The sequence below is a fragment of the Varanus komodoensis genome, unplaced genomic scaffold (assembly GCF_004798865.1).
Source record: "Varanus komodoensis strain SLA01 unplaced genomic scaffold, ASM479886v1 scaffold1, whole genome shotgun sequence".
Classification (NCBI taxonomy): domain Eukaryota; kingdom Metazoa; phylum Chordata; class Lepidosauria; order Squamata; family Varanidae; genus Varanus; species Varanus komodoensis.
Genome location: NW_025335268.1, coordinates 117786741 through 117813128, shown reverse-complemented (window position 1 = coordinate 117813128; position 26388 = coordinate 117786741). Strand labels below are relative to the sequence as shown.

At 42.0% G+C, this 26388-nt stretch overlaps 1 protein-coding gene across 1 annotated transcript; it reads left to right on the top strand.

Annotated features, from left to right (window-relative positions):
- Positions 1-7790: 7790 nt before the first annotated feature.
- CCDC17 (coiled-coil domain containing 17) lies at positions 7791-23442 on the top strand. Its single transcript, XM_044450786.1, has 14 exons — positions 7791-8084; positions 9648-9788; positions 10333-10395; positions 11430-11559; positions 12329-12488; positions 12729-12851; positions 15191-15324; positions 15842-15976; positions 18417-18646; positions 19548-19633; positions 19919-20134; positions 21171-21393; positions 21734-21844; positions 23281-23442. The coding sequence occupies exons 1-14, from the start codon at positions 7896-7898 to the stop codon at positions 23440-23442; spliced, it is 2103 nt and encodes a 700-aa protein (XP_044306721.1). The 5' UTR covers positions 7791-7895.
- Positions 23443-26388: the final 2946 nt, after the last annotated feature.

Genomic DNA, 26388 nt, shown 5'->3' with positions numbered 1-26388 from the left:
AAAAAAAAAAAAAGTGTTCCAATGTAAATGAACAGCAAAAAAGGCCTCACTTCAGATACAGTATTCCTAAAGTTACTAATCCTCCGCTTCTGAATAAAGCTAAGGACAAAAATAGGAAGAATATTATTGTTGTAAATAAGCTTCCAAAAGTTACTAGTCTGCAAGTTACCTGCAAAAGGCTTCTAAAATGCTGGCTGTTGAAAGGGAAGTGGAAGAAGTTCCTTTAAGCAGGCTAATAATTTTTAATTTCCATTTAGAAAACAGAAAAATGGATCAGTGAAATTTGCCAGATTTGTTGTTGTTCGTCGCGAAGTCGTGTCCGACCCATCGTGACCCCATGGACAACATTCCTCCAGGCCTTCCTGTCCTCCACCATCCCCCGGAGTCCACTTAAGCTCACACTGACTGCTTCAATGACTCCATCTAGCCACCTCATCCTCTGCCGTCCCCTTCTTCTTTTGCCATCTATTGTTCCCAGCATTAGGCTCTTCTCCAGAGAGTCCTTCCTTCTCATTAGGTGGCCAAAGTATTTGAGTTTCATCTTCAGGATCTGGCCTTCTAAAGAGCAGTCAGGGTTGATCTCCTTTAGGACTGACCGGTTAGATCGCCTTGCGGTCCAAGGGACTCGCAGGAGTCTCCTCCAGCACAACAGTTCAAAGGCCTCAATCCTTTGGCGCTCAGCCTTCCTTAAGGTCCAGCTTTCACAGCCATACATTGCAACTGGGAAAACCATAGCCTTGACTATACACACTTTTGTTGGCAGGGTGATGTCTCTGCTTTTTAGTATGTTGCCTAGATTTGCCATAGCTTTCCTCCCCAGGAGCAAGCGTCTTTTAATTTCTTGGCTGCAGTCCCCATCTGCGGTGAGATCTTGGAGCCCAGGAAAATAAAATCTGTCACTACCTCCATTTCTTCCCCATCTATTTGCCAGGAAGTGAGAGGACTGGATGCCATGATCTTAGTTTTCTTAATGTTGAGTTTCAAGCCAACTTTTGCACTCTCCTCCTTCACCCGCATCAAGAGGCTCTTTAGTTCCTCTTCACTTTCTGCCATTAGAGTGGTATCATCTGCATATCTGAGGTTGTTGATATTTCTCCCAGCAATCTTAATTCCAACTGGTGATTCATCTAGCCCCGCCTTTCTCATGATGTGCTCTGCATATAAGTTAAATAGGCAGGGCGACAGTATACAGCCTTGCCGAACTCCTTTCTCAATTTTGAACCAATCAGTGGTTCCGTGTCCAGTTCTCACTGTTGCTTCTTGACCCGCATATCGGTTTCTCAAGATTGCCAGATTTAATAAGTGTCAAAAGCTACAAGAAAAGTTTCAACATGAACTATTATAAAACAGCATATTTCAAATTATAAAGTTCCAAGAATAAAAACAAGAGAATTGCAAAAAAAAAAAAAAAAAAAAAGCAAATGGAAGTGCATACAGCACATCAAACTTTCTCAACGTGATATTCTTCTCTACATTATGCTAATAGTGGGAGTTTAAAGAAGTTATTAGTTGTTGGGGCACAACATGAGCAATCGAAGATTTCTCATGCCTCTGGCAGGATGGCCCATATGAACATACCATGAAGAACACAATATGAAGTTTTTTTCCTTTTCTCCCCAAGGGAACTTTCAAATGCAGACAAAAAGCAAGCCTAGCAATTGTGAAATGCAAAGATAGAATAACCATAACTGGACTGCAGTGAAGAAGCAAGAGACAATAGTATGAAGGAAAGTAGGACACAGTCATGGGAAGGGTTACCCAATGGGAATGCCGGGCAGTCAAGAAAAACTGCACCTGACAATATTTTCTCTTCCAAGTCCAGGGAAGTTCAGTTTGTCTTTCCACATAATCCTCCTGGCTTTAGCCTGTCACCATATTCTTAGACCAGGGATCCCAGTCCAGAGAGCTGGAAGTAACTAGAAGGCTCTGTTCCCTTCCCCTATCTCTTCTCCCTCAATAAGTAATAATTTGTACAGTCCTCCCAACTTTTGTAATTTTGCCCTATTCTAAATAGTTGGAATAACTCTAAGGCTTACTGGAAGTACAAACTTCAGTTTGTATAAATTATGTGCTTTACAAAAACAATAATGCGCTTAATTTTTGGCTCTACCCAAGTCCCAGCTCAGCACTCTTTAACTGTTACATAACAGTGGCTCTCATATGCATATATAAAGCATCAAGTAGTACTTTTAGAGGACAACAAACTTATTCTTTCTTGAAACAGAAATTATCTCCAGAAAAGTGAGTAGAGATACTTGCAGTGTTGTAGATTATTTAGTTCTCAACCCCCTGCATATATGGCTATTTACTTCGTATAGCATGGGGATTAACAAAAAAAAAAAAAAACTTTGTACTTCAGACATCAATACAGCAGCTATCAGAAAACAGCAACCATTTAAAACCTGTAAAAAGACCTCATTAAATTTGGAAGCATGATTAAAATCTCAACAGTTCAGGAAATCAAGAAAGTATCAGAGGAATACTTTCACAATCACCTACCTGTGTGGTTACATTTTCCCGAAAAGGAAGGGAACCAACAACTGTAGTTGTAAACAGTTCTGGGTTTATTTCTACCACATCATCAAAGTCGATCTGCAAGGAGAAAAAATGCACAAAAATCTAAGCCAAATTTAAGCATCAGTCTCACATATTAATGCATCCAAATTAATTTTGGGAGCAGAGAGAATGACAGCTGCTATGTGCTGATATCTGAGATGCTTATTAAAACAAGCTGTCCAGTAATAGTACACAAACCATATAGTTCCATGGATGGCACTTTATTCCAGAAGACACTGACAAAACCCATTGGTCACAAATACTTTAATCTCTAGTAGCTAATTTTAGTACATCCTAATCAAGGCAGCTGATGTCTGCTGTAAGAATATACTATTTGCTAAGCAAGTTACTACTTATTGAAACAAACTAACAAAGATCGACACTTCCAAAAGTGATGTGTTTACCTTATAATCCAGTTTCAGTTAGTCTATGCAGCTGACTGCACACTCTTACTTTTGTGCATGCCCAGAAGTAGTGAGTAAGTCATGTCCCTTCAGTTCACCTGTTTCACCTTGGGATGACATCATAATCCTATTGCTAGTGCTGCAGTATTCTAACAGCCATTTTCCTGAGGTGTAAACAGACCCCATGATAGATACATACATATATGACCCTCGGACTCAGCTCAGCCATTCACCTCTTAAATACACCATACTGTACTAGGAAAAATGACCTCTTACTCATTTTTGTACAAGAATAGATTTGTTTGCATGTACTGTATTATGTGAAAGGTTAACACATATCACTCAATACACTGTGTTTAACTCATGCATTGTATATTATAGAGCATGCAACTTAATCATAACTCTGTATACTCACAAGTTAAGCCAAACTGACCTCAGAAGATTTTACAACTAAATGAATTAGAATTATGCAACATTATAAGCCAAAGAGCCCAACTGCTTTTAGGACTCTTTTCACAGAAAGCGTTATTTGCCAGGTTAGAAAGTGACCATAGTCTGTTGGACAACTATCAGTGAGCTACCTAGTTATTCTTGCCACCTCATTGTTCTTCTAAACTATCAGTCTCATCCAGCAGGACAGTTCATTTGTTCTTGAACAAAAATGTACACACAGGATCACTTAAAATAGACTAGATATGCCTTGTTACAGGTCTCAAGACTCAACACTCGCTTTGTGCATGAAATCTACAAAGACAGTGAGATCCTACTATGAAAACAAAAAAGTCAGTTTGCAATTTGTGGGAACTCCCACAAAGATGAATAATTAGTGAGGGGAAGCTCTCCCAAATATGAAATGGGAAAGGAATTAACTCCCGATAATCTTTAGCCATATGCAAGCCAATTTAGATTTGGAATCTTGTTACTAACTCTGCACAGATTATTGGGTGCATTAAAAGGTAGTGGCTGTCATGTTTTCTGTTGCAGTTTTAAATGAAGAGTTTGATTCAAAATTAGAAGGATCTGATTAAGAAAAGGATCACATTCAGAAATGCTGCACTGTTGGCAATTTGTTTGTCTTGTTTCACAGCAGTCAGGGGAAGCTACTAATCCTTCTTCCTTTCAACAGAGCTAAACTTGGAAAAAAGCAGCTGAATCACCCCCACTTCCAAAATATTGCTTGATAAGAGGGGGGCAAATATGCACAAAGAAATGGCATGCCTGACATTCTCTCCTAGCCATCACAAATGAGAAGGGAGGAAGAATACACCATGAGAGACAATTCTCAACTAAGATCACCTATAAGGTTATGATTAACAAGCAAGGTACTCTCATCAGCCCTTCCCTGCATCAAAGCTGCCACAGAAGAAGTGCAAGAGCTTGTGGGTATGTCACTGATCCCGGATGCTCCGTTGAACTCTGAACTATCACATACTTTGAATACCATGCCTTAGGATCCTACTTGGAAATGTACTTCTGAACTTTAAGCCTATTTTTAAAGTCTGCTTGGCTCATCTGATTTAACTTGAATTTGGGTTCACAGAGAAACCTGATTTATGGACTCTGAAGGGCTTGTGTTTGTTGCCTACAGTAATAAAGGAGTTCACCATTTCTTTTTATACATTTTGGTTGCTATTATCATGAAGCAATCAGGTCTGACAGTGGAAAATAATTTAATCCATTTAAGTAATCAAGTGCTTATACTTTAGAAATGCAAAGCCCCACTGAATTCAGTGAAACTGATTCCCAGGTACACATACACAGGATTGCAGCTGAATGCACTAGCAGAAAATATGAATGCCTTTCCAATTCTCACCTCCTTCCCTTTGATACTGTCATTTTCAATCCATTCTACTGTTAAAGTCATTTGCTCCAAACTCACTGTCTTGATAGTTGCTCCATGGATTGCCCCTGAATAAAAGAAAATATTTAATTATGCCATTAGAGAAAAAAGCTAATTTTGTCAAGTCAAGAAACAGAGGAGAAAGATACTTTGAAAAGAAGGCATAGCAAGTATTCTTTCTTCCAGATTCTTTCCTTTAAAATCTTGATAGATCACAATGAGCCTTTATGAGCCTGCTCATTGTGATCTCGTAGCACATTCTACAAACCACCAGGGTGAAGTTTAACTGGGGAAGTTCAAGTAATGTTTTCAGACATGGAAAGTGAGCCCTTTCATGAAAATCCCCTACAATAGCTGATACTTCCAGATAATACCAGTTTCCTTAGAAACACAGCTACCAAACACAGGGTGACAACTGTATCCAGTGCCTAAAGATCATTTTAGAAGTTGTCTGTAAAGAATCTTTCAAGTCATTTTATGGCCATATTAACTTTCCACATCCCTGCAAACTGAAAGAAAAAATTCTCTGGCATAATTATCTGATGTGAACTGTTCTGCAACATGCTAATGAATAAATCTCATTTATTTGGTGATGGTTGCCAACACAGCAGGGCAAAAGTGTGATAACTGAATCTGCCCATTCTCTTTTTAGTTTGACTTCATTTCATTTGATTATTTTCTTCCTGAAATAGCACTCTATTCCAACTACCAGTTATTGTCAGATTGGAGAGCTGATGAGAAAAGTCCATTCTGTCCTCAAAGGACCAAACTTAACGGTTGCCCATAGGTGAACTAAACACTGGATTGTGATTGCTTCAGGTTTGTGTGCAGATTATAGGAATTTATTATAAATCAATTTGAGGAGCATTCCATCTGACAGATCTAGATCTTTTAAATACACATTAAAACTAAAGGAAAGCAATGCATAGCAAAACCAAATTATTCTGTAAAATAGTTGCCCTAGTTAGCTTCCAGAACAAAGTCTTATTAATGGCTTACAAAACTCTAAATAGAATGGGAGTTGCTTAATTAAGGGCTCCATCTCACCGTGCAAGCCTAACTGCTTATTATGGTCTTTTGAGACAAAGTCACCTCCCCAAAGGACATTGCACATCTTCCAACACAACTTGGTATTCTATTACCTCAAAACAAGATGTTATTTGCTATTGTCATAAATTACTTCCGGTTTCTGATTTCAGAGAAAAGGCTGAAAAAGGGTATTGCCTGAGGCTGGAGAAAGAATAGCAACAAAATTTTAAAAACGTATGAAAAAAGATCTTCTGAGCCAGTTCCACTGGATGGGAAAGCTCAAGCAAGACTTCCCTATAGTAGCTACTATTATGAAATTCTCCAGTAAAGAGCCAGTGTGGTGCAGTGGTTAAGAGTGCTGGGCAATCAGACAATCTGGATTCTAGTCCCCACTCAACCATGGATCTCAGTGGGTGAACTTTGGGCCAAACACAGACTCTCAGCCTAAGCTACCTTATAGGGCAGTCGTTGTGAGGGCAAGAGGAGAAAGATGATTGTGTAAGAAAGGAAGGGGAAAAAGGGAGAATAAATAAAATAACGCAGACAATCAGAAAAAGTACCTGTCAAGCAATAAAGTCACTGCTCCTTTGTTTTTCTAAAAGCACTAACTGGTGTGGTATAATTAATTTTGGTTACACAATCCACAGTAGCCGCTGCCAGAGCAAACAGCACTAAACTAGACGGGTCAGTGGCCCTTTAAGAGGGCTTCGTACGAGACCCACGGGGAGGAGAGGGCGGCGTTTATGAAGAATGTCAATTTCAAAAAGAAGCACATACAGCTTTTAGCGAGAACTGGAAAAACATGCGAATGTTGCGTTCTGACACCTTAACAGTTTCCTCCTCGAGAATTCAAGAGCCCTGAAGAAACGGGAAGACGGGAAGAAAAAGAAGAGAGTGAGGTCTACAGTTAAGGCTTAAGCGCTTCCTTGCAAAATGTTGGTTCTATCTGGACTCCACTGCACTCCAAAATAGCTGAAAGCAAACACAGCGCGTGTGCATTAGCCTCACGGAAAGCGGAAAGAGAGATTCCAGGGCAGATAGCGTTTTTTGCTAGTTACTTGATCTTTACTCACCATTGCTACGCTGAATATTAATCAATACTCCAGGCTGAAGACAGTTGTAAACGCTTGAATCCATACTACCAGAAAATCTCCCTTGATAGCAATAAAAAAGCCCCTCTCATTCACCTTCGAAACCGGTATTACACTAGGGCATGGAACCAACGGCCGCCGTTTAAACAGAGCGCGCCGCGAAGCTTGCCGGGAAATTACGCCAGAGGACGTACACCCTGGCAGAACTACACCTCCCAACATGCTATGCAACACACGCCCCAGCTCTATTTTTTCCTATTTACTTGAGAACTACATTTCCCAGAATGTCATGCAAGCTACAATGGCTTAGACCTAAATATATGCGTGTGCTGTTGTTAGACTTCAACTCCCATCGGCCCTAGCCAACATGAGTCACTGTGAGGCTTGTTAGGGATTGCAGTAAAACAATTGGGAGGGGGCGGGGTCTGCGGGCGGCCACGAATCGTTCAGAACTGTTTTGTAAGATTAAAATGAAAAAGCCTAGAATGGTGTGGTTGTTTATGTAAAATATATACATATACATATAATATACTGATTACAGATTTCTCTCAGTTCATAAAAGACGTAGCAGTGGTGCAGGTGTAGTTGCACTGGAGAGAACCAAGATGGAAAATCTTAGCAACCTGTCATGACTCTTCTTGCTTATATAAACATCCAAAGCATACAGAGACCACGTATTTCTGTACCTACAAATCAACCTCATTTTGATAACAGCCAAAACAAAGCCTCTCTTACAAAGTCCTAGGTATTACTTATCCCAGTTCAGGTGAACTGCAAATATAAACAGTCAGCTACTGCCATGGTGATGATGCCAGCCACTCTGAATTACTTTGCTATATTACTTTTACAGTTGGGCTCCACCCCTCAGTTACCAGCATAGCAACTGGAAGTTCCAAATACCAGTGAACTCCTTGCCGGCAAGGAAGAGCAAGTGACCAGTACCCACCAAATAAATACTCTTATCTGCTCCTCAAAATGACAGATCTGGTGGTTCTCCACTGTCCCAGCTGTGAAATGGGATTTCATTCCAGGAGACTGCTAGACAAACACATGGAAAAATTCTGCATTGGAGGAGAAACTACAACCACATACCGGAACGGGCATGCATCACATAAGGGAAAAGAGCCTAAGAAAACTGAGACACCAAACAAAACGGTAAAGGAAGTACCTTTTGTTGGACTCTAGATTTTGCCCATTGATTCCAGCATAGCATACATGATAATGATAGGGGGGAGAAAGTTAAGTAGGTCAGTTTTAATCACTGCATGAATAGCTACGATATAACGCTTGTCCAGACATACAAAAACAAAATCATGGAATAGTAGAGTTGGAAGGGTGCAAGAAGGTTGTCAGGGCCAACCCTATGTCCAGTGCAGGATCCCAAGTCAAACCATCTTAGATGGCTGTCCAGTTGGATCCTGAAGACCTGTAATGTGGGAGAGCCCATAATCTTCCTATGTGTTTGGTTCCTTTGTCATATTGCTCTAACAATAAGCCAGTCTTTTTCCTATGTTCTGAATATGTGCACATACAGCAGAAGAAAATGGCTGTCAGGTAAGCAGCAGAAGGGTTTGCTTTTCACTGACCCTCCCACACTTTGTATGTGCAATGCCTACTCATATCAGAATATGCATAAATATGTCATTGTCCCACATACAAAGAAAAATACAATGTACAAACATAACCACTAAGTCAAATATTAAAATAGTATATTCAACCTTATTACTTACCTTTTAGTATACTGGAAAGCAGCTTCTTGTTTTGTTCCTGTTTATCATAACTATGTCCCTAGTAGGTCTACCGAAATGTGGGAAATTGTACTCCTGTTTAAAGGAGATTCTTCTCCACCCCCTTCTTTTCATGCCAGGCCAAAATCTATCAATGGATTAATGTGGGCCTATTTTGGGACACAGAGCTACTTCTGCAAAGTATCCTGGGGTACCAGTCTAGCCTTATTGCCTCTAAAGGGTCAGAAAATGATGAGGCCTTACTGAGGGGAAAGGGTTTTCATAAAAGCAGCATGTGTACTCCTTTGTGTCAGGGATACAGCATGGTGGTATTGTGCTTTTCCAGGAAAAAAAAGCAGTTTAAAATGTTTAGTAGTATAAAATGCCATAAGCATCTGTTAGGGGAAATGTTATGCTGCTCATGAGCTATGATATCATGGACACCATCCAGAAGGTGCCCTTGATATTTATATAACTAATTTCCTTAGCACTTCCAGCATCCGTTGGAGGCATTAGCAAGGCATCACACCATGTTGATTTGCAGCACACTCCCTCATTTGTGCACAAAGTTTTGCATTTCCTTTTAGGGAATTTTTTTTTCTGCAGCACAAGTACTACCTTGAAGAAAACCATGATTCTTGGGCAAGAACTCAGCAACAGTTATGAAATGGCTGTATTTTTAAAATTGTGAATCTGCTGATTTGAGGAATTCCTATTTTGTTTGTGGATATTTTCCTTCTTTTCATTTAATATTACTCTTTGTGGGAGATGCCTAGGTTCCTCTCACAAATTCTGTAATTTCTTCTCACAAAATACTTCCTTGGAAAGTAGAGATGTAGTAGAGATGAAAGCAGAGAAACTTTGCAGCTGTTCCCTTGAAGGAATTCCTATAGACACTCCATCTCAGCCACACTATTATTTTCCTGAAACTCGCCCATTTGTTTGTTTGTTTGTTTGTTTTCTCTACTGGCTGGTGGTTTCTGTTGAATGATATCATCAGTTACATGCCTGGAAATCAAAGAGGCATCCCTTCAGACACTTGGAAGATGAGGAACTCAAGCAACAGGAACACCACTGCAGAAGTTTTGACCATACAGGAAATGTTCCAGAGAGTCCAGCTTTGAAAAAATTGACTGAAGAGGTACTACAGGAAAACAAGAATTTTGCAGTCCGAAATTCCTGTTTTCTTTATAATTAGCTTGTGTACCCCACAGGTGATCCACATACCGCTGCCTCATAAACCTATAACACAGTGTTTAGGGTGCTTCCAGATGAGGATTTCTTAGTGGGACCAGACAACATTGTCTTCCATTCATAGCCCTCCCACTGCATCTTCCATCTTCTTTCTTACTGGGAAAACACATGCTTAAGGAGAAAAGCTGGAATAGCTCCTAGTGCCTTTTGAGCTTTGATAATGGGGAGCTTCTGCCTGGGAGCACCTTAAGTCTTCAGCCTCAATTAAATTGTGGGCTGAGTGGGTCTCTAAAAATATGTTTTCTTCTGGATCTTGGAAAGTAAATTCATACTTCTCTAGGAGAATTAACTCTTAGGCATCGAATCAGATTTTTACTCTTTTACAAACTCCGGTGTGCTTAAGCAAATCACGTGTGCTCCAATTCTGAGCTTGAAAATAAGCCGGCAGCCTTACTGAAGTACACAACTAAATAAATTCTTCCCTTTCACAGTTCCACAAGCTGCGAATGTCACTGGAAGACACACTCCCTTCATTCAGGACCTCCCAGAAAGAGGTAAAACAGTGATATAGGACCTTTAAAATTCTGCAGTGGATTTAAGGCAACTGAAAAACCTACATTTATAAGGAAAGAATCTGAGCTTAGGAAGACAAAGCAAAGCATGAATTTCTATTTGCCTGTATGATTATTGTAATGTTTTTCTGTATTGTCCTCTTCCTCTCTTACAATTCTATTGGTTCTTCCTGAGGAATTCCTGCCATCTGTCATTTTCCCACTGGCACCTTCTTTCATCCTCTGGAACATTCAAACTTATTCTTCTTCCTCTACTCCAGCACTAATGGGAAAAATGAAGGAAGTAGTAAAGTGAGGAAAGGGCCTTGCACAGATGGACTGCAATGCTACAGTGATATGATAAATTCTACAAGTGCTTTGATAAATCAGTGGAAGGTGATTATATTTCTATAGCTGTAAGGACAGGGGTGAGAATCATTTTGTGGGGAAGTGAAAAATAGACATACCATACAGCAAATAGATAAACCAAAGATCTCTGTTCTTTGGCTTGTCACTGATGATAGCCAGCAGTTCAAGTGTTGAACTGTGGACCTGGGAGATCTAGGTTCTAGTCCCCAGGCGCCATGCGGCTTACTGGGTGACTTTGGGGCAGTTGCAGAATCTCAGCCTAACATACCTCACCGAATTGTTGTGAGGATAAGCTAAAGAAAAGAACTTTGAAAGCTGTCGTGGGTTCCTTGCAAATAGAAGAAATACTTCTCTCTAGTTGTTAGTGTTGTATCCTGTCCTTCCATCCAAAAAACATAGCAGAATAATACCATTACAACAACACTGCAGAATGTAATAATCACTATGTGATTTGTTCTATGAGCTTGGTAGATGAGTGAGGATTTAACTTAGGTTTACCACATTCAGGACCTTTAGCTACTACACAGTCTATGCTTGCCCCTCTTCTTCTGGAATTCAGAATTAGCTTGCCACATCCTATCTCTCAGGGTACCTTGCTCTGAAGCATTGTATCACTGGCTCTAAGACTAATGACTGTCTTGAACTTGTTGCCTTTCATTCACCCTTAGGATGGCAACAGCCACCAAATTCTCCACCAGAAGGAATACTGGCAGCGTCAGCAGCAAATGAAGGAAGCCCATGAACACCAGTTGGCTGATATCCAGACCAGGAACCAACACCTGCAGCAGCAGAAAGATGGTAAGAGAGAATTGGAGGGCACACTGAATTGCTGCCCTCCTGCAGTCCCCTCTCTTGCCTTGAGTTCAGGTTAAGGGAATGGCATGAATTGGAGAATTAAGCAGTGAGTAAAGGATGGACAAATAGCCTCTACCCAGAAGGAAATGTCTGAGAATAACATATAGGGCTCATCGTACCTCAAGTTCTAGAGACAAAGGGCTGGCCCAAGTCAGTGGTCCTGCTGGATGGGAATTTTGGGTGTTGCAGTCCAAACGCTTCTGAAGGCCACCAGGTTGAGGAAGGCTGCTGTAAAGAGAGCAGGAGGCAGCTAGATGGAGAAGCTGCCTGCACAAGCACTACTGGCAGGCTATTTGCGTTTAGGCTTCCCAGCTGCCATGGAATAAAAACAGGACTACTTCCCTTAAACAGCAGATAGCACAGGAAGCCTGTGCCTGGGCTGTATCTCATCAGAGACACTGCTTCTCCCTACAAAAACAACAACAGAAAATATGCATTCTCATATAAAATTGGCATTTCAGGGATGCACTTTCTAACTTAGCGTTCTCACTGATCTGTTGGTTTTACACATGTAAGAATCACAGGGTGCATACTAATCCACAAGGGATAATATATTCTTTAGGTTGATAGATCAGGGATCTGATAGAGGATGACAGAGTGGAAAATGGTGCATTTATATTCTAAACAAGAATGTGATTTAGAAAACATCTGAAAATTTGTTGATTTTGGCCTGGTGATCCAAGACAATGTGATCAATTTTGTATTTCTCCAGAGATCCATAAGCGCCTGTCAGAGCTGAAATTAGAGAATCCGGCTACAAGTCACATAGAACAGCTGCTAATGGAACTGAATATACAAGAGGGAAAGAATAAGCTAGCTTTGGATGCCCTGCAGGAACAGGTGGGACTTCTGCAGATAGCAGCAGAGAGTAGGTAAGTCTCCGAGGGAAACAGCTGTTGGCAATGGGCAGAGCCCCACTCAGGGTTCATGTGTCTGGGATGTAGGCCTTTGCTTATGAAGATGGTATGGGAACTATGTAAGTATAGGCATTCTATAAGGATCAAAGGTCAGATCATGGAGATACATCAAGTCATTCATAACTCGGCTCATGCTGTGCAGTGTGGGGGGCTTTTAAATACCTCCCTGTGCTTCCTTCTTCGGTTTCTTTTTAGAAGCAATCCGGAACCTCCCACCAAGATAAAGACAGAGGCTACTGAGGAGAAGGTGCAGAAAAAGGTCGCCTTCAAGTTTATGCCATTTCCAGCAGCTGTTGGACCCCTCTCTTCGGAAATACAGTGAGTTAGAATGGAGCTGCAAGGTTGAATGGGTCAACAGCAGTAAGATGAGATACTTTCTAAGGGAGGCTTTTATTATGCATGTGCCATTCCTCTCTTGTGGTAGTTAGGTAGTTTTAAATGCTTTAGACAATGCTGAATCCTCCAGGGCTTCTTCCATGTTTCTAAGCATTATTGCAAGTTTTTTTTTTTGATGGAGGAAAATTGGGCATAAAGAAAATGGTGGAAAAACGCTAGTGTAGATGCACGATTCCACTATGTCACAGTGTCACTTGGAGTTTATGAAGCAGAACATACTGAAAGGCAAAGAAGAAACCCACCCATGACCATAAATATCTAATAATCTTAAAATAGAAATGGACTTTGGTTAAAAGCCTCATTTAGAAACCCAGAGAATTAATATGAATGTTGATTGATTGCATTTTATTGCTTACTTCCTATGAAACTTGCTGCTAATGGTAAAGCATCTACTTTGCTTGGAGAAGTTCCCAAGTAAATACCCAACTCCTCAACAGATTTAATTACATGAGAGGCAAAAAACAAAAAATAAAACAAAACAAAAGACAACCTTTTCCTAGTTGACCAGCCAGTAGAAACAGTTGCCTTTCCTTCTTCATGGTCATGTAGTAGTTGCATGATATGCAAAAATTTAGCAAGTTCAGCTATCTTCATCTGTTAATCTTCATACCAGGAAAAATGGTACCTGTTGAATTTTAAGCATAAGGTGCAACTAATAAAGCCATGGAAATCCTGTCAAGGAAAACAGAATGTAGCAATACCACAAAAACTTTGATGATGCATTTTGATCTTTGTGCTAGAGGACCAGATAATAGCTAATGTAACATCAATTTTTTAAAAGGGGCCCAGTGGGCATTCAGGGAATTGCAGGCCAGTTAGCTTAACATCTGTCTTGAGTAATTTACTTGAAAGTGTTATTAAAGATAAAATCAGTAAGCAAATAGAGGGACAAGCCTTGATGAAAAAGAATCAACATGGCTTCTGCAAGAGTAAGTCATGTCTCACTAACCTTTTAGAATTCTTTGAGAGTGTCAGTAAGTACATGAACGGGCAACCCAGTAGACATTGTTTACTTGCACTTCCAAAAGGCATTTAACAAAGTCCCTCATCAAAGATTCCTGAGCAAGTTTGACAGTCATGGAATAAAATGAGTGGTGCCCTCATACGGATCAGTAACTGGTTAATGAACAGAAGGTAGTGAAGGGAGAGATATAACCAGTAGGCCCCATAGGTTTCTGTATTAGGACCAATGCTGTTCATCCTATTCATAAATGATTTGGAATTAGTGAAGTAGCCAAGTTTGCTGATGACACCAAACTATTTAGGGTGGTTTAAACCAAAAGGCATTGTGAGGAGCTCCAAAGGGATCTCTCTAAGCTGGGAGAGTGAACATTAAAACAGCAAATGCAGTTCATTGTAAGCAAGTGTAAAGTAATACAACTTCAAGTATAGGCTGATGGGATCTGAGCTAGCACTGGATAAACAAGAAAGGGATCTTGGGTTTGTGGTGAACAACCCCAAGATCCCTTTGAAATGAAAATGTCAACCCTGTGTGCAGATGCTGTGAAAAATCAAACTCTCCTGTAGGCTTAATTAGAAACTGAAAATAGAACTGTCAAGCTTGTACTCCCCTTATACAAATCTTTGCTACACCCTCACTTAGAGTATTGAGTACAGTTCTGGTTGCCACATCCAAGAAAGGACGTTACTGAATTGCGAAAAGTGTGGAGAAGGGCAACTAAAATAGTCAAGTGGTTTGAGCATCTCCTATACAAGGAGAATCTACAACAAGTGGGACTGTTTAGCTTAGAAAAAAGGGTAAGTACGGGAAGAAATGATGGAGGTGTTTAAATTATGCATGGTATAGAGGAAGTGAACAGCAAGATATTTCTCTTTCTCTCCCATAATACTAGAACCCAGAGGCATCCCTTGAAGCTGATTGTTGGGAGATTCAGGACAGATAAAAGGAAGTACTTCCTCACACAACCTATAGTTCTGCTATGGAATTCACTGCCACAGGAAGTAGTGATGTCCACCAATTGGATGGCTTTAAAACAGAATTGGACAAATAATGGAGGCGGATGCTATCAGTGGCTACTAGCATTGCTGGCTTTGTATAATCTCCATTATCAGAGGCAGTATGCCTGTGTACCCCAGTTTCTGAGAAGCTTGTACAGGCAGAGAGAGGTCTTGGACCCATCCTCCTTGAGGGAACTTGTGAACAGCTGGTTTGCCACTGCGTAAATGGAGTGCTGAACTTGATGGACCATGGTCTGATCTAGCATGGCCTTTCTTATGTTCTTATTTGTGTTTTCCTGAAGGACTTTGTACCTGGCTTATCTACAGGGTGGAGGCAGTGACCACAACATCCTCCATCAGATGTATGAGCTGCAAACAGAGGCCATAGCACTGGAGAAAGGTGGAGCAAGGCCTAAGCACAGGGGCACAAAGAAGAGTGAGCTATGTTCCTGATTGCCTTCTTCTTTCTAGGCTTGGATAGTATATTGTAGGGAAGCTACTTCTTCAGACTGTAGATATAGAATTCAGACATCACTCTTGAACTCCCTAAGGATCCCATTGTATGGGAACTTGCTTACTGGGAAGCAGCATCTTGCCAATGAAAGATCAGATATAATAAATTTATACATCTTCAGGATGCCACGGACTACATTTTGGTTATGGACATTCAGAAACCTTGTCAAATACTTATTTCCTCTGTCACCTTTCTAATAGTGCTTCCAGATTACTTTGCAATCACAGTGCTTCATTCATAGAATGTTATAGGAACTACAAACAAATTCATGTCTCATTCGTAGCCCTCCCTTGCATTGTTACTGTTTCTTATGAACTAGGAAAATACTTGTTAAGGGGGAAATTAATATGCTTTTTGAGTGTAAGCACTGAGAATCTTCCACCTAGAAGCATCCCAAGTCACTCTTGTTGCTCATTGGCTCTTCTTCTTTACGTTGCAGCACATGAAGGAAGTCCCAGCACATACCCACGGGGTTTGGATGCTGAACTCCTATCTATTGAGCTGGAGAATCAGCGACTGGAGGATGAAATATTTAAGTTGAAGATGCTAAAGGAAAGAAGGAAAATGGAAGGTGGTAGGATTTCTAGCCTATTTATTAAAGGCTAGTCAAAAATAAAGGCTAAAGAAACATGGAATTCATAATAGTCCACAACAGTGCAGGAACGGATTGTTACACCAGGCAGGCAGGCAGGAACCTCTGTAATCAAGAGCAATGGCATATAGTTTGAGCTATATAACACTTGAATGTGGTGCATTTTATTTTGGCAATTCAACCAGAAATGCAGAATGTTCCATAGTAGCATATGTGGACAGTGACTGCAGACCAGTTTGCTGAGTAGGGATGATGTCTGATAGTGTGAGGAAATCCTGAAAGATGGAAGAAATGGCTTGTGTGTTCTGCTGCATTGTGCTAGCTATGGTGTTTATCTGACCTAGGCATTATATTTCTGGGGTGGCAAAGAAGGTACTCATTATTTGGAATCCCTAACATACTGAGGTGGCCAGTTATAAAATATTGTTTCTTGAAATGCTTGGACATTTACACAGATGCTGTGTTCAGACAATACAGCAAGCCATGCCCAGCGGGTGGAGGTTACCATTATTGATCTGTCCTGTTTTCTGAACCCAGATATGGTATTTTACCATAGTAAGTTTCATTTTTAGAAACCATGTTAAGAAACAACAGCCAGGTTCATACATAACAATAAAGTATGGTGTTTTCTGCCATGTCGTCTGAACCCAGTCCAGGACTTACTGCATGATACATTTGGTCTCTGTGAAACCATACAATGAAGCAATGGCCTGTTGTATGGTTTCCATGCTTCACTATCACTTGTTTGGTCATATGAACCAGAAACAACATTTTCTTGCAGTTTTCATGTTTCTGGTATAGACCCTGGTGCAAAGAGCAGCTGCTGCTGTGGAGATGCTCCTGCCTGCAGTCTGCACTGTCCAGATCTGCCAAGAAATTGCTGCACTGGCTGCAGTTGTGCTCCACTTGGCTGCTGCATGCTCCCTCCCACCTCTGCCTTCTTGCTGCCTTCCAGATGCCTGCCCATGGCTTTGGAGTCCTCCAGCAGATGTGACCTTGGAGGAGGCCATATCTGGCACTCCTAGCTGGTTGCTACTGTTTTGTGAACACCGCTCGTGAGTGGCTCTGCTGTTGCTTCTCAGGCAGAAGCATCCGTGTCCTCTGTGCAAAGTCACCCCTCCATGAGAGGAGTGCATGGGCTGTGCATGGGGCATCCTCAACAGGGTGCTTGTCCTGAAAAGCCCATGTCCCCCGCTCTGTCTCCCCCCTTGACTTTGTGCCTGTGTTCCTTGAGACTGCCACAGCTGCAGAACAAACGCTTTCTCAGTGGTCAGCCTAGGAACTTTCCCTGGCAGATAAACACACATGCCCCTAAGGAAACTCTTCTTGGCAGGACATATTGCCTCTGTCCCTGGCAGGGGTGCCTGCGCTTCCCAGCAGAAGAGACACCAAGGATGATGTCTATTGCACCCTGACCCCAACTCCCTGACCACCTGCCTCTTTCCCAAAGCGCAGGACCCTCTCTGGAGATGAGCCAGTTGAGGGAGATGCTGTCCACTCTGCAGGAGGCTGTGCTCTACTTCTGGACCAGGAATGAAATGAGTTCCTTCTTCGACCTGTACAGCAGCCCTGAGGCACAGGAGTGCAAGCATACCATTCACCACTGCCACGCATGCCAGCCAGCCAGCCAGTGTCACCCAGCATAGCCTCTTGCCTTTGCTGGGCTCCATGTCCCAGTTTCCACTTATGTTTCTCCCTGCTTCCTGTAGCAGCCTGCCCAATGCCCCCCTGCATCGCCCAGTGGGAACTGCTGCAGCCAGCTTGGCAGACACGCCACCAACTGAGGGGGGTGAGGCAGTAGGAGTGTGCAGCAGAACTGGATGGCACTCCAGTCATCCAACCCCTGTGTGGGGGCCAATGAAGAAGAGGCAGGTAAGGTAGACAGGGAGGGAAGCAGCTTGGGATTGACTTTCAGGCACAGTGGCTGATGGGACGCATGCCAACAGTCAGAGGTCTGAGCAAGGAGGATGGAAACAATGATAAAGTAGAAACCACTAGATCATCTGTCAGGTAGATGATCGTAAAAAACTGCAAACCATGGTAACCACACAGGGTTGTTTGTTGTGTTGTGTGAATGCAGCCAGAGTCATGGCCCAGTGGTTTCACATTCAAGACCTATAGCCCCATTGTGGATGCCACTGCATCCTTTTGGAGACACAGCTGAAACCCTTTCCTTGCATTTTTCTGCCAGGCTAGGAAAGATGAAACACAACTTTAAACTGTCTTTGGTAAACAGCTTCAGGTAATAATAAACAGCTACCAATAAGTATGTTTCAGTCCTTGTTCCCCCTCTCCATGTTCTTTTCCTGCTACTGGCATGGGCAAGCTTCTTCGGTAGAAATGTCTTTGCTATAGCCCTCTCTATAACTGGGTATGATGGTCCCTTATTTACCTCCTCCCTTCTGTTCTTTGTTTCCACTAGGGCCTTCAGACACAGAGCTGACCAAGCTGCAACAGACACATATGGCGGAGGTGGCTCATCTGCATGCTGAGATCGGCAGGCTTAGAAATAACACTGAGGCGTTGAAGCCGCACTGGCCCAGAAAGGGGCCACCACCCATCCTGCCTCCTCCTGTAGCCCCCCCTCTGCCACCTCCTCCACCCCATCATCCTCATGGGCTAGCTGACCCTGCCTTTCTTGTTAGCAACATGGTGAGTGCCCTTTTTCTGGTGAGAATTCGGGATGGAACTGTGTAGAAGATCTGCTTAAATTTTTATCCTTTCCAGTTTTGGAGCTGTCATCCTGTAGAGGTGTTTTCCTTATATTTGCATGGCTTTGCATCATTCTCCATGAGCATGTAGTTAGGGGAAACTGGCAGAGCCAATGTCCTTCCTCACGTACCCCATGCACGGGGAATGGCAACAGTGAGGTGTTGCCTCATCAAACGTACATCTGATCCTGCTGTATTCCTTGGCTGTGCTTATAAAGCCTGAAGAATCCCACGTGCCTTAGTTTTTCAGCTAAGAGCTTATGAATTCACATTAACACTTTGGTAAATGTTTGCCACGGAAAAATCTTGCATATGTTTTTCTTGTTATAGCATTAAGTTAGATCCAGTACTTCTCTGTATTGGATGTGGCTGTGGAATCCCTGCTTTTTGAACTAGAGACTCTGTAGCTAGCTAAGATTTGGCTTCTGGCTTGCCATGGTAAATGCTTGGTATTGTGTCAAAATCACTTCCCCTAATGATTCTGTGCATTAAATCAGTTGGCCAGGAGGAGAAAAAATGCATGTATAGAATTTTTCTGTATGTACACGGACATCTGAATAAATTTTATGGTGCTGAGCTTCAGTGTTTCAGTATGTGTCTGCATTCTTAAAGTCTAGGAAACAAAACTTGAAAATTTTGGCTCACATGTGCAGGTCTTGATAGGACTGGAAAGGATGGATTCTGCAGGGCTAGCTATATGGTGGGAAAAAATGTACTCAGTGGTTCATGTTGTTTATTTGAACTTGTTAGGTTGTATTTCTAAGGAATATAATGTTTGCTAGAGGGAGCAAGCTTCATTACACTGTGTGAATTAACGCTTATCAAATTTCTGTCTGTTACAGGACTCAGTGGGATCATCTGCCCCAGCTGCAAACCAGTACTTTCTGGATCCCTCAGAGACCCTGGGACCAGCTCCATATGATCCAGCGTATGTCAGTTCTTCTCCTGTCCTAGATTCAGGGCATATATAGACTCTTGAAAGAAAGTTTAACTTTGGATTTCTTGCATGCAGTATTTGGCCTGACAGTCATGTGGGCATTGTCACATAAAATGAAGATGTTGATTCTTTCCCGGCCTTGTTACCATTTCTTCCAAGGGCATCAGCATAGCCTGGGAACAAGTCAGTTTGCACATCCCCAGATCCCAGCTGCTGCTGCCCAAGAAGCAGCAGTAGCTTTCTCCATGAACACAACAAACTCTCTTCTCTCTGCAGGTCTGGCTTTGTGATATTCTATGATTTTCTTTTGGGCCTGGATCCCAAATTTCACCATGTTTGCCTGGTCTCTAGTCTCTACCGTAATGGGCAAGAGCTGGGCAAGCGCACCCCACTGCCAGTTGTCTCCTCTGATATGGGGCAGTTCTCGCAGAGTATGATGGATGGACAAAAGGGGTGTTGTGCCATCTTAGCGACCAGGCAACCAGTCCCAAGGTGAGATTCAGTGGCTGTTTCCATGTTCTCTCTTTCCTTCTGCCTAGCATTTTAAAATGTATGTTCTGCTTATATACTCTAAAATAGTGCTCAACACAAATATGATGGCAGGTGTTAAAAGATACATTTCTAACCACACTGTGAAGGGGGCTCAACCAAATGTTTTCAGCACAAGAGAATGATGGACCAAAAGCATCTGCTACTGTGATTCTTTAATATCTCTGCAGCTCCAAAAGTGTCCCAAGTGGTGTTTCATGTTCTTCAGCTACCTATGCAGTTACTCTGGGTCTTTCAGTCCTCTTAGACAAGGCATGCAGAATGCAGGATGGCCAAATTCCATTTCAGATAAGTTTTCAGCAGCTGCATTACAGTGGTGAACAGGGCCCAAAGCAATGGGTGGGAACAAAGGGTCAGGACTAAAATTAAAAAAAAACCAGCATATTTTAAAGCTCTTACCAACTAACTTCTAACTAACTTTCAACTTTTTAAAATGAGGGCAGGGAAACTACAGAAAAGCTAGGTTATTGTTTCCTTTTAATTCTGTTAACTTCCCAGAGAGCCCTTTTGCCTTTGAGTGCTGTAAAATGTAATAAATAAACTAGAAAGCAATTGGTTGCTGGGGAAAATGATGGGCTGCATGGGTTAGAGATAAGGTCTCCCCATCTGAGGAAACCTGTGGGTTGAATTTGGCCTGAGGTTGTGCAGGCTTGTCTTTTTATGGTACTTGTTTTTTTGTGGAACCCTTTGAGAGCCTTAACCTAATCACTCTGGGAATTAATGTGACCTCTAGTTCCCCATTAAACCACTTCTCTCAGATCAGTTTCATAATTGTCAGATCTGGCCTCGTCTTAACTGGAAGGTGCTTTCACTAAATAATTGTAATCTAAAGAGCAGAGATCTGTGCCGCGACACATCATGAAACACACACACTCAAGGTGTGAGGGAGGAGAAAGAGAGGACGCTGGATCAAGATTTGTAGTGAAAGAGAAATAGCCAGGCTGGTGTGTTATACCCACTGTCTGTAATTGCTTTTCAGAGTTCTGCCTTCAGCTTCCATCACTCTGGTGACTGAACTTCAAGCTTCTGGGGGATTTGATGCTTATGGACTGGAGATCCAGAATCTAGTTCCTAGGGGATGGGCCAAAATCAACATTTTTGACCATCTGCACCAAGTGATGAGCGGACACTGGAAGATCCCTATTCGTGTGCTGCCCGTGAAACCCAACTTTACAGCAGAGCAGTTGAATGGGGTACCGCAGGTGAGGACCTTTAACAAGGATGCCAGAGCAGAGGCCCAGATCAAGCCTTTTATCCAGACAGTGCTTGCCTGTCCACCAGGAAAAGGCTGTGCTGCTGGTTCTCTCAGGAGGCTCGTGATGAACCATTAATGCAAAGCCCCTCCTCTCCACATTCATATTTATTTAGGATAACAGTGTACAATTTGAGACAGATTGCCTCCCAGTTATAATTCACATAACAAAAATACTATCAGGGTGACAACTGATTCCCAGAACATCTGATCCTTGCCCAAACCTCACCTTCAGTTATTTTTGCATTGGTTTTAATTCTAACAAAACTAGATCTTCTTTTATCTCACAGGCTGGAAAAGCAGAGCTTTACTTGCGACTGGTGAATGCACGAGATGCTGACATGCAGTCAATGGCTGAGATCTATCCTGGCAGTGCCCTCTTGTACAAATACCCCCCCACAGTAAGTAGAACTCCATGGCAGCTGTCACCCCCCCCCCCCATTTTTTTTCCTGTTTTTCGTTTCTCCCTGAATGAGGTTACATGGGTTAAAGTTTTGGCTGAATATCAGAAGAAACTTCTAACAGTGAGAGCTGCTCAGCAGTGCAGTAAATTGCCTTGGGTTGTGGTAGGTTCTGTTCCACTGGAGGTAGTTAAGTGGAGGCTGGATGGTCATCTGTCAGGGATGCTGCAGCTGAACCCTGAAGTACAGAGTCAGCACTGGGCCCATGGTTGGATTGGATGATCTCTGAAGCCCCTTCCAACACTATGATTCTATGAAGGTGAACTCTCATTGGGTGACATCTCTGAGCCTTATTAAGAATTGTAAGGAGCATTCAGAAAGTAGATTTGCCAGCTATGGTAGCAGCTATACCCCATGGCGGGCACCAGGGGTTGGCGTCACTGTAATACACTCTCCAGCAGGACTATCATTGATGGCACCAATGATCTCCTGCCTCTCTTCGTTATTTTCTTCATGATTGTCTTCCCTTTCTGAGTGAAGCAAGGAGTTTCTACTGCATAAACCTCCCTGAAATGAATAGCAACCACAAAAGGCCCTTTGGTTATTTTCAGTGGATTTTGCACCTAGTGTATTATAGTGGTTCTTGCAACTGGAGATATCAAGCTAGAGATCATGTCCCATGGTAATTTCCTGCAACAGAGGTTAATTTAACTCACCTCAAGCTAGGTGAAAATAGAGTTGTTGCTTTTTTCCTGTCATGGATCTTGTTCTTTCTATGCTTGCATGTCAAGGCAGAAATACAATAGGTGGAACATTCCCAACCATTAAAATGTTAACATGCTGGAAATGTCACCTGTTGAAGTTGTGCTTCTCTTCAAGCTGTTACAATAACAGGAGTGCTAAGTGTGTGTGTTTGTGGACAGAGGGGTGGCCATGGGGGAAGGGGGTAAATTGCTTTGATTAACCTTAGCTAATTATTCAATTGGACCACAGCAGGGTACCTTTGAATGCTATTACCATGATGTGGTATATCTCAAAGTGTTCTTAACAATTGGATGATCTGTTGCAAGTTCCCGTTCTTGAATGAACATTCTATCTCACTGTCCAAAGGAAGAGAGGTTAATGGAGTTGAGTTATAGGAGAAAGTATGGTATCAATATTGTGGTGAATTGAAACAAGATATACTGTAGAAATGTTAGTGGATGAACAGCAAAGCCTTGCAGCGAAGAGCACTTGAGACATAGCTATTGCCAGTAATCTTAGTCTACGTCAGAAAAACAACACATTGCAGCACATTGAGAGATAGAATCACAAGGACTGAGGTGTCGACTGCTCCCTTGTCCTACCTCACACGCTTCCCATGTACTTCCCTGCTCTCCATGTTACCCATCCCCTGTCTCTTTAATCATGTTGTGCTTTCTTCTCTCAAAATACAGGTGTCCAGGCACACAGCATCTCCTGCAGACTTCCCGCCAGCCCAGCGCTCTTTCCACCCTGCCCCCACCAACCTGTCCTTTTCTGTCTCTCCTTACACTGGCTTTGTTGACCCCCCTCCTAATCAGGAACAGCCTCTCCAACACAAATCTCATGAAAGGTGAGAAGGGAGGAAGATGGCCCACACCCTGTCCCCCAGCTCTAGGCTTTCCTCCTAATTAAAACAAATTGAATAGAAACACGTGTGTGTGTGTGTGTGTGTGTGTGTGTGTGTGTGTGTGTGTGTGTGAGAGAGAGAGAGAGAGAGAGAGAGAGAGAGAGAGAGAGAGAGAGAGGCAGGCAGGCAGGCAGGCAGGCAGGCAGGCAGGCAGGCAGGCAGGCAGGCAGGCAGGCAGGCAGGCAGGGAGAGAGGAGGGAACATCTATAGAGAAGAATAAGTCTGCAATTTTTCCTCTGCATCTTCTCATACCTGAGCCAAAAGCTGTTTGTAAGGGCCTGTGTGCATGTGGCTTTGGTGGTGGTGTGATTGGATGTGATGAATGAATACTTCCTATGCCAAACCATCCATCATCACAAAGAGTCCTTCTTCCTTGGGAACAACCAACAATGTGAACTCTGTGCTGGTAGGTCTGCACAAGACCACAATCAGCACTGGACCATGTTACCCAGCCTGGTGCTCTCCAGATATTTTAGACTACAACTCTCAGCAGAGGCAGACCACTGACCATGCTGGCAGAGTCTGATGGGAGTTGTAATCAGCAACATCTGTAGGGCACCATGTTGGGAAAGGGCACCTCACTTTATCAAGGGCTGTTAGCTAAAATTGAACCTTGAATGTTTAGAGGGGCTGTATGCCTCTGATTACCAGGTGTTGGGCACAGCCACCCTATTGTTTATTTCTACCACATGCCCTTTTTGTGTGTTGGAGGAGATGTAATAGAGATACCCCTTTTTATCAGTTTTAAAAAACATATAAAGATCCTGTATGATATCAAATTGCCTCCAGTTAATAGGTTTCTAATGAATGTTTTTTCCAAAGTAATTATCAAAATGTCTTTTAGCCTGGAAACCACTTGTTGGTATTGGAAAAAAATGTCTTGCAAAACTTCTTACATCCACAGTTGGAGAATAAATTTATTAGGACTGACCAAACTGCCAAAATATTTACCCTTTGTTCCTTTATTTTAATGTCTCCTTTCACAACTTCTGAAGGGATAAGTTGTACAAATCTAGAGTTTTGCAGCACTATATGGGGCACGTCTACTCAGAAGTAAGTCTCATTAAGGTCTCTGGGGTTTGGTCGTAGGAACATGGGTGTAGGATTTTAGTGTTAGACTTCATGGGATCTCCACTGGAAACTTTATAGCATTTGGGTGAGCAACATTTAATCTCAAGAAGTTGCTTTCAGTGACTATGGAGAAGGGTCTTGGTAACACTGGCAGAATTAGCCTTTTAAAGTACTTGAGCCCGTAGAAGCTAAGACTGGGGATCCTTCCCTAGGGTCTTGTTGGAAAAGGAAAATGGAAAATATTGGTCTTCACTCATTTACTGTGGAAACTATTGTCTCTCATGTCATGGTACCAGTAGTAGAGTAAGTAAATGGTCTCCTAGCTTAGCAACCGTTATAGTTGTAGAAGCATTAAGTATAATACCAAATTCTTGTTTTTCTTAATGTTTACTTCTCTTTGTGGGTATTTGTGCTATCTAAAACTGGTGTGAATGTGTAAGACAAGCCTTATTTTTTAACCATTACATTGTAGTGGTTTGAGCATTGGACTAGGACTTGGGAGGCTTGGCTTCAAGAATCCACTCAACCATGAAGCTCACTTTGTGACTTTGGGCCAGTCACTGACTCTCAGCCTAACCTACCTAAAAGGGTTGCTCTGAGGATAAAGTGAAGAGAATAAGGATCCTGTACTCTTTAGCATTCTTTGGAGGAAAAGGCAGAATATAAATATAATAAGTAATGTTTATAAAGAACGTAGCATTCTTTGGAACTTAAAAAGTGTGGTAATAAGAATACACTTGCTGGTTTTACATGTATACTCCTAGGCTCACCAGCTAGAGCAGGAGCAAAGGAGAGACAGGAATGAATCTGAAACATTCCTTTGTGAGTTGTATAACAGAAACAAGGTGCCTTCTTTCCTTGACTCACTGTGCTTCTCCATCTTTTCTTTTGTCTTTCATAGTGAACTGTGCTTTCTCTTATCTAAAATGGTTCTTCTTGTGCCTCTGACATTAGGTGCATGATTTCTTTTTATTGGAATATATGACATTCAGTTTCACTCCCATGGTTGTGCTGATGCTTTTCAGTGGCTGTTTTGTTTTCTGTGATTTTGTTCTAGAACTTTTGATGAAAAAGAGAGGCATGGCAGGGCCGTTCAGTCCATTTATATGGAGCAGGGGCATAGTAGCTGATCAGAAAGGGGTGGCAGGCTGATTCCATTCAGTTCTCTGTCATTCATTTTAGGGCTTCTCTACATGAGGCATTTATAGTGCTCTTGTGATCTTTCACTCATAGAGATGTGTGGGGCTTTTTCAGAACCTCTCCAGTATTTTCCAGCCCTTTTTTTGCAATTTTTTTCTTTTAGAGCAAGGAAAGTCTGATATTAAATTTTGAATCAGGATAAACCAAAACAAAAGCCACTTTTATTGCAAGAAATACTGCAGCTATATCACAGTATCACCTTGTGCTTGGTTAATCGAATATAGAAAAGCAGAGAAATACCAAACCTAGGGGGGAAAACCCATGTGAAGCACACTTTGTTCCTCTCCCAGTAAAAATGGAAGGAGCCCAAGTAAAGCAGTGAATTAAACCCCTCAGGTAGAAAAGCCCTTAGAATAATATCAATCATTAAACAAAAATGAATAATCTTCCATTTGTGAAGGTTTCCTTACTGTTTGGGCTGCATGTTGTGCAGCTGTCTAAGCAGTTTGCTAATTAAATCCATTGATGATTTACCAGATTTTGAAGAGAGATCTTTTATCTTTTTCTTCCTTTCTTATTGATCCTCTTTTACTTACCTGTCATGCCTCTATAATCAATTGCCTTTAACGTCCCTTCTTCTTTCTTCCCTAGCACCTTAGTGGGTACTATATTGGGTTTCTTA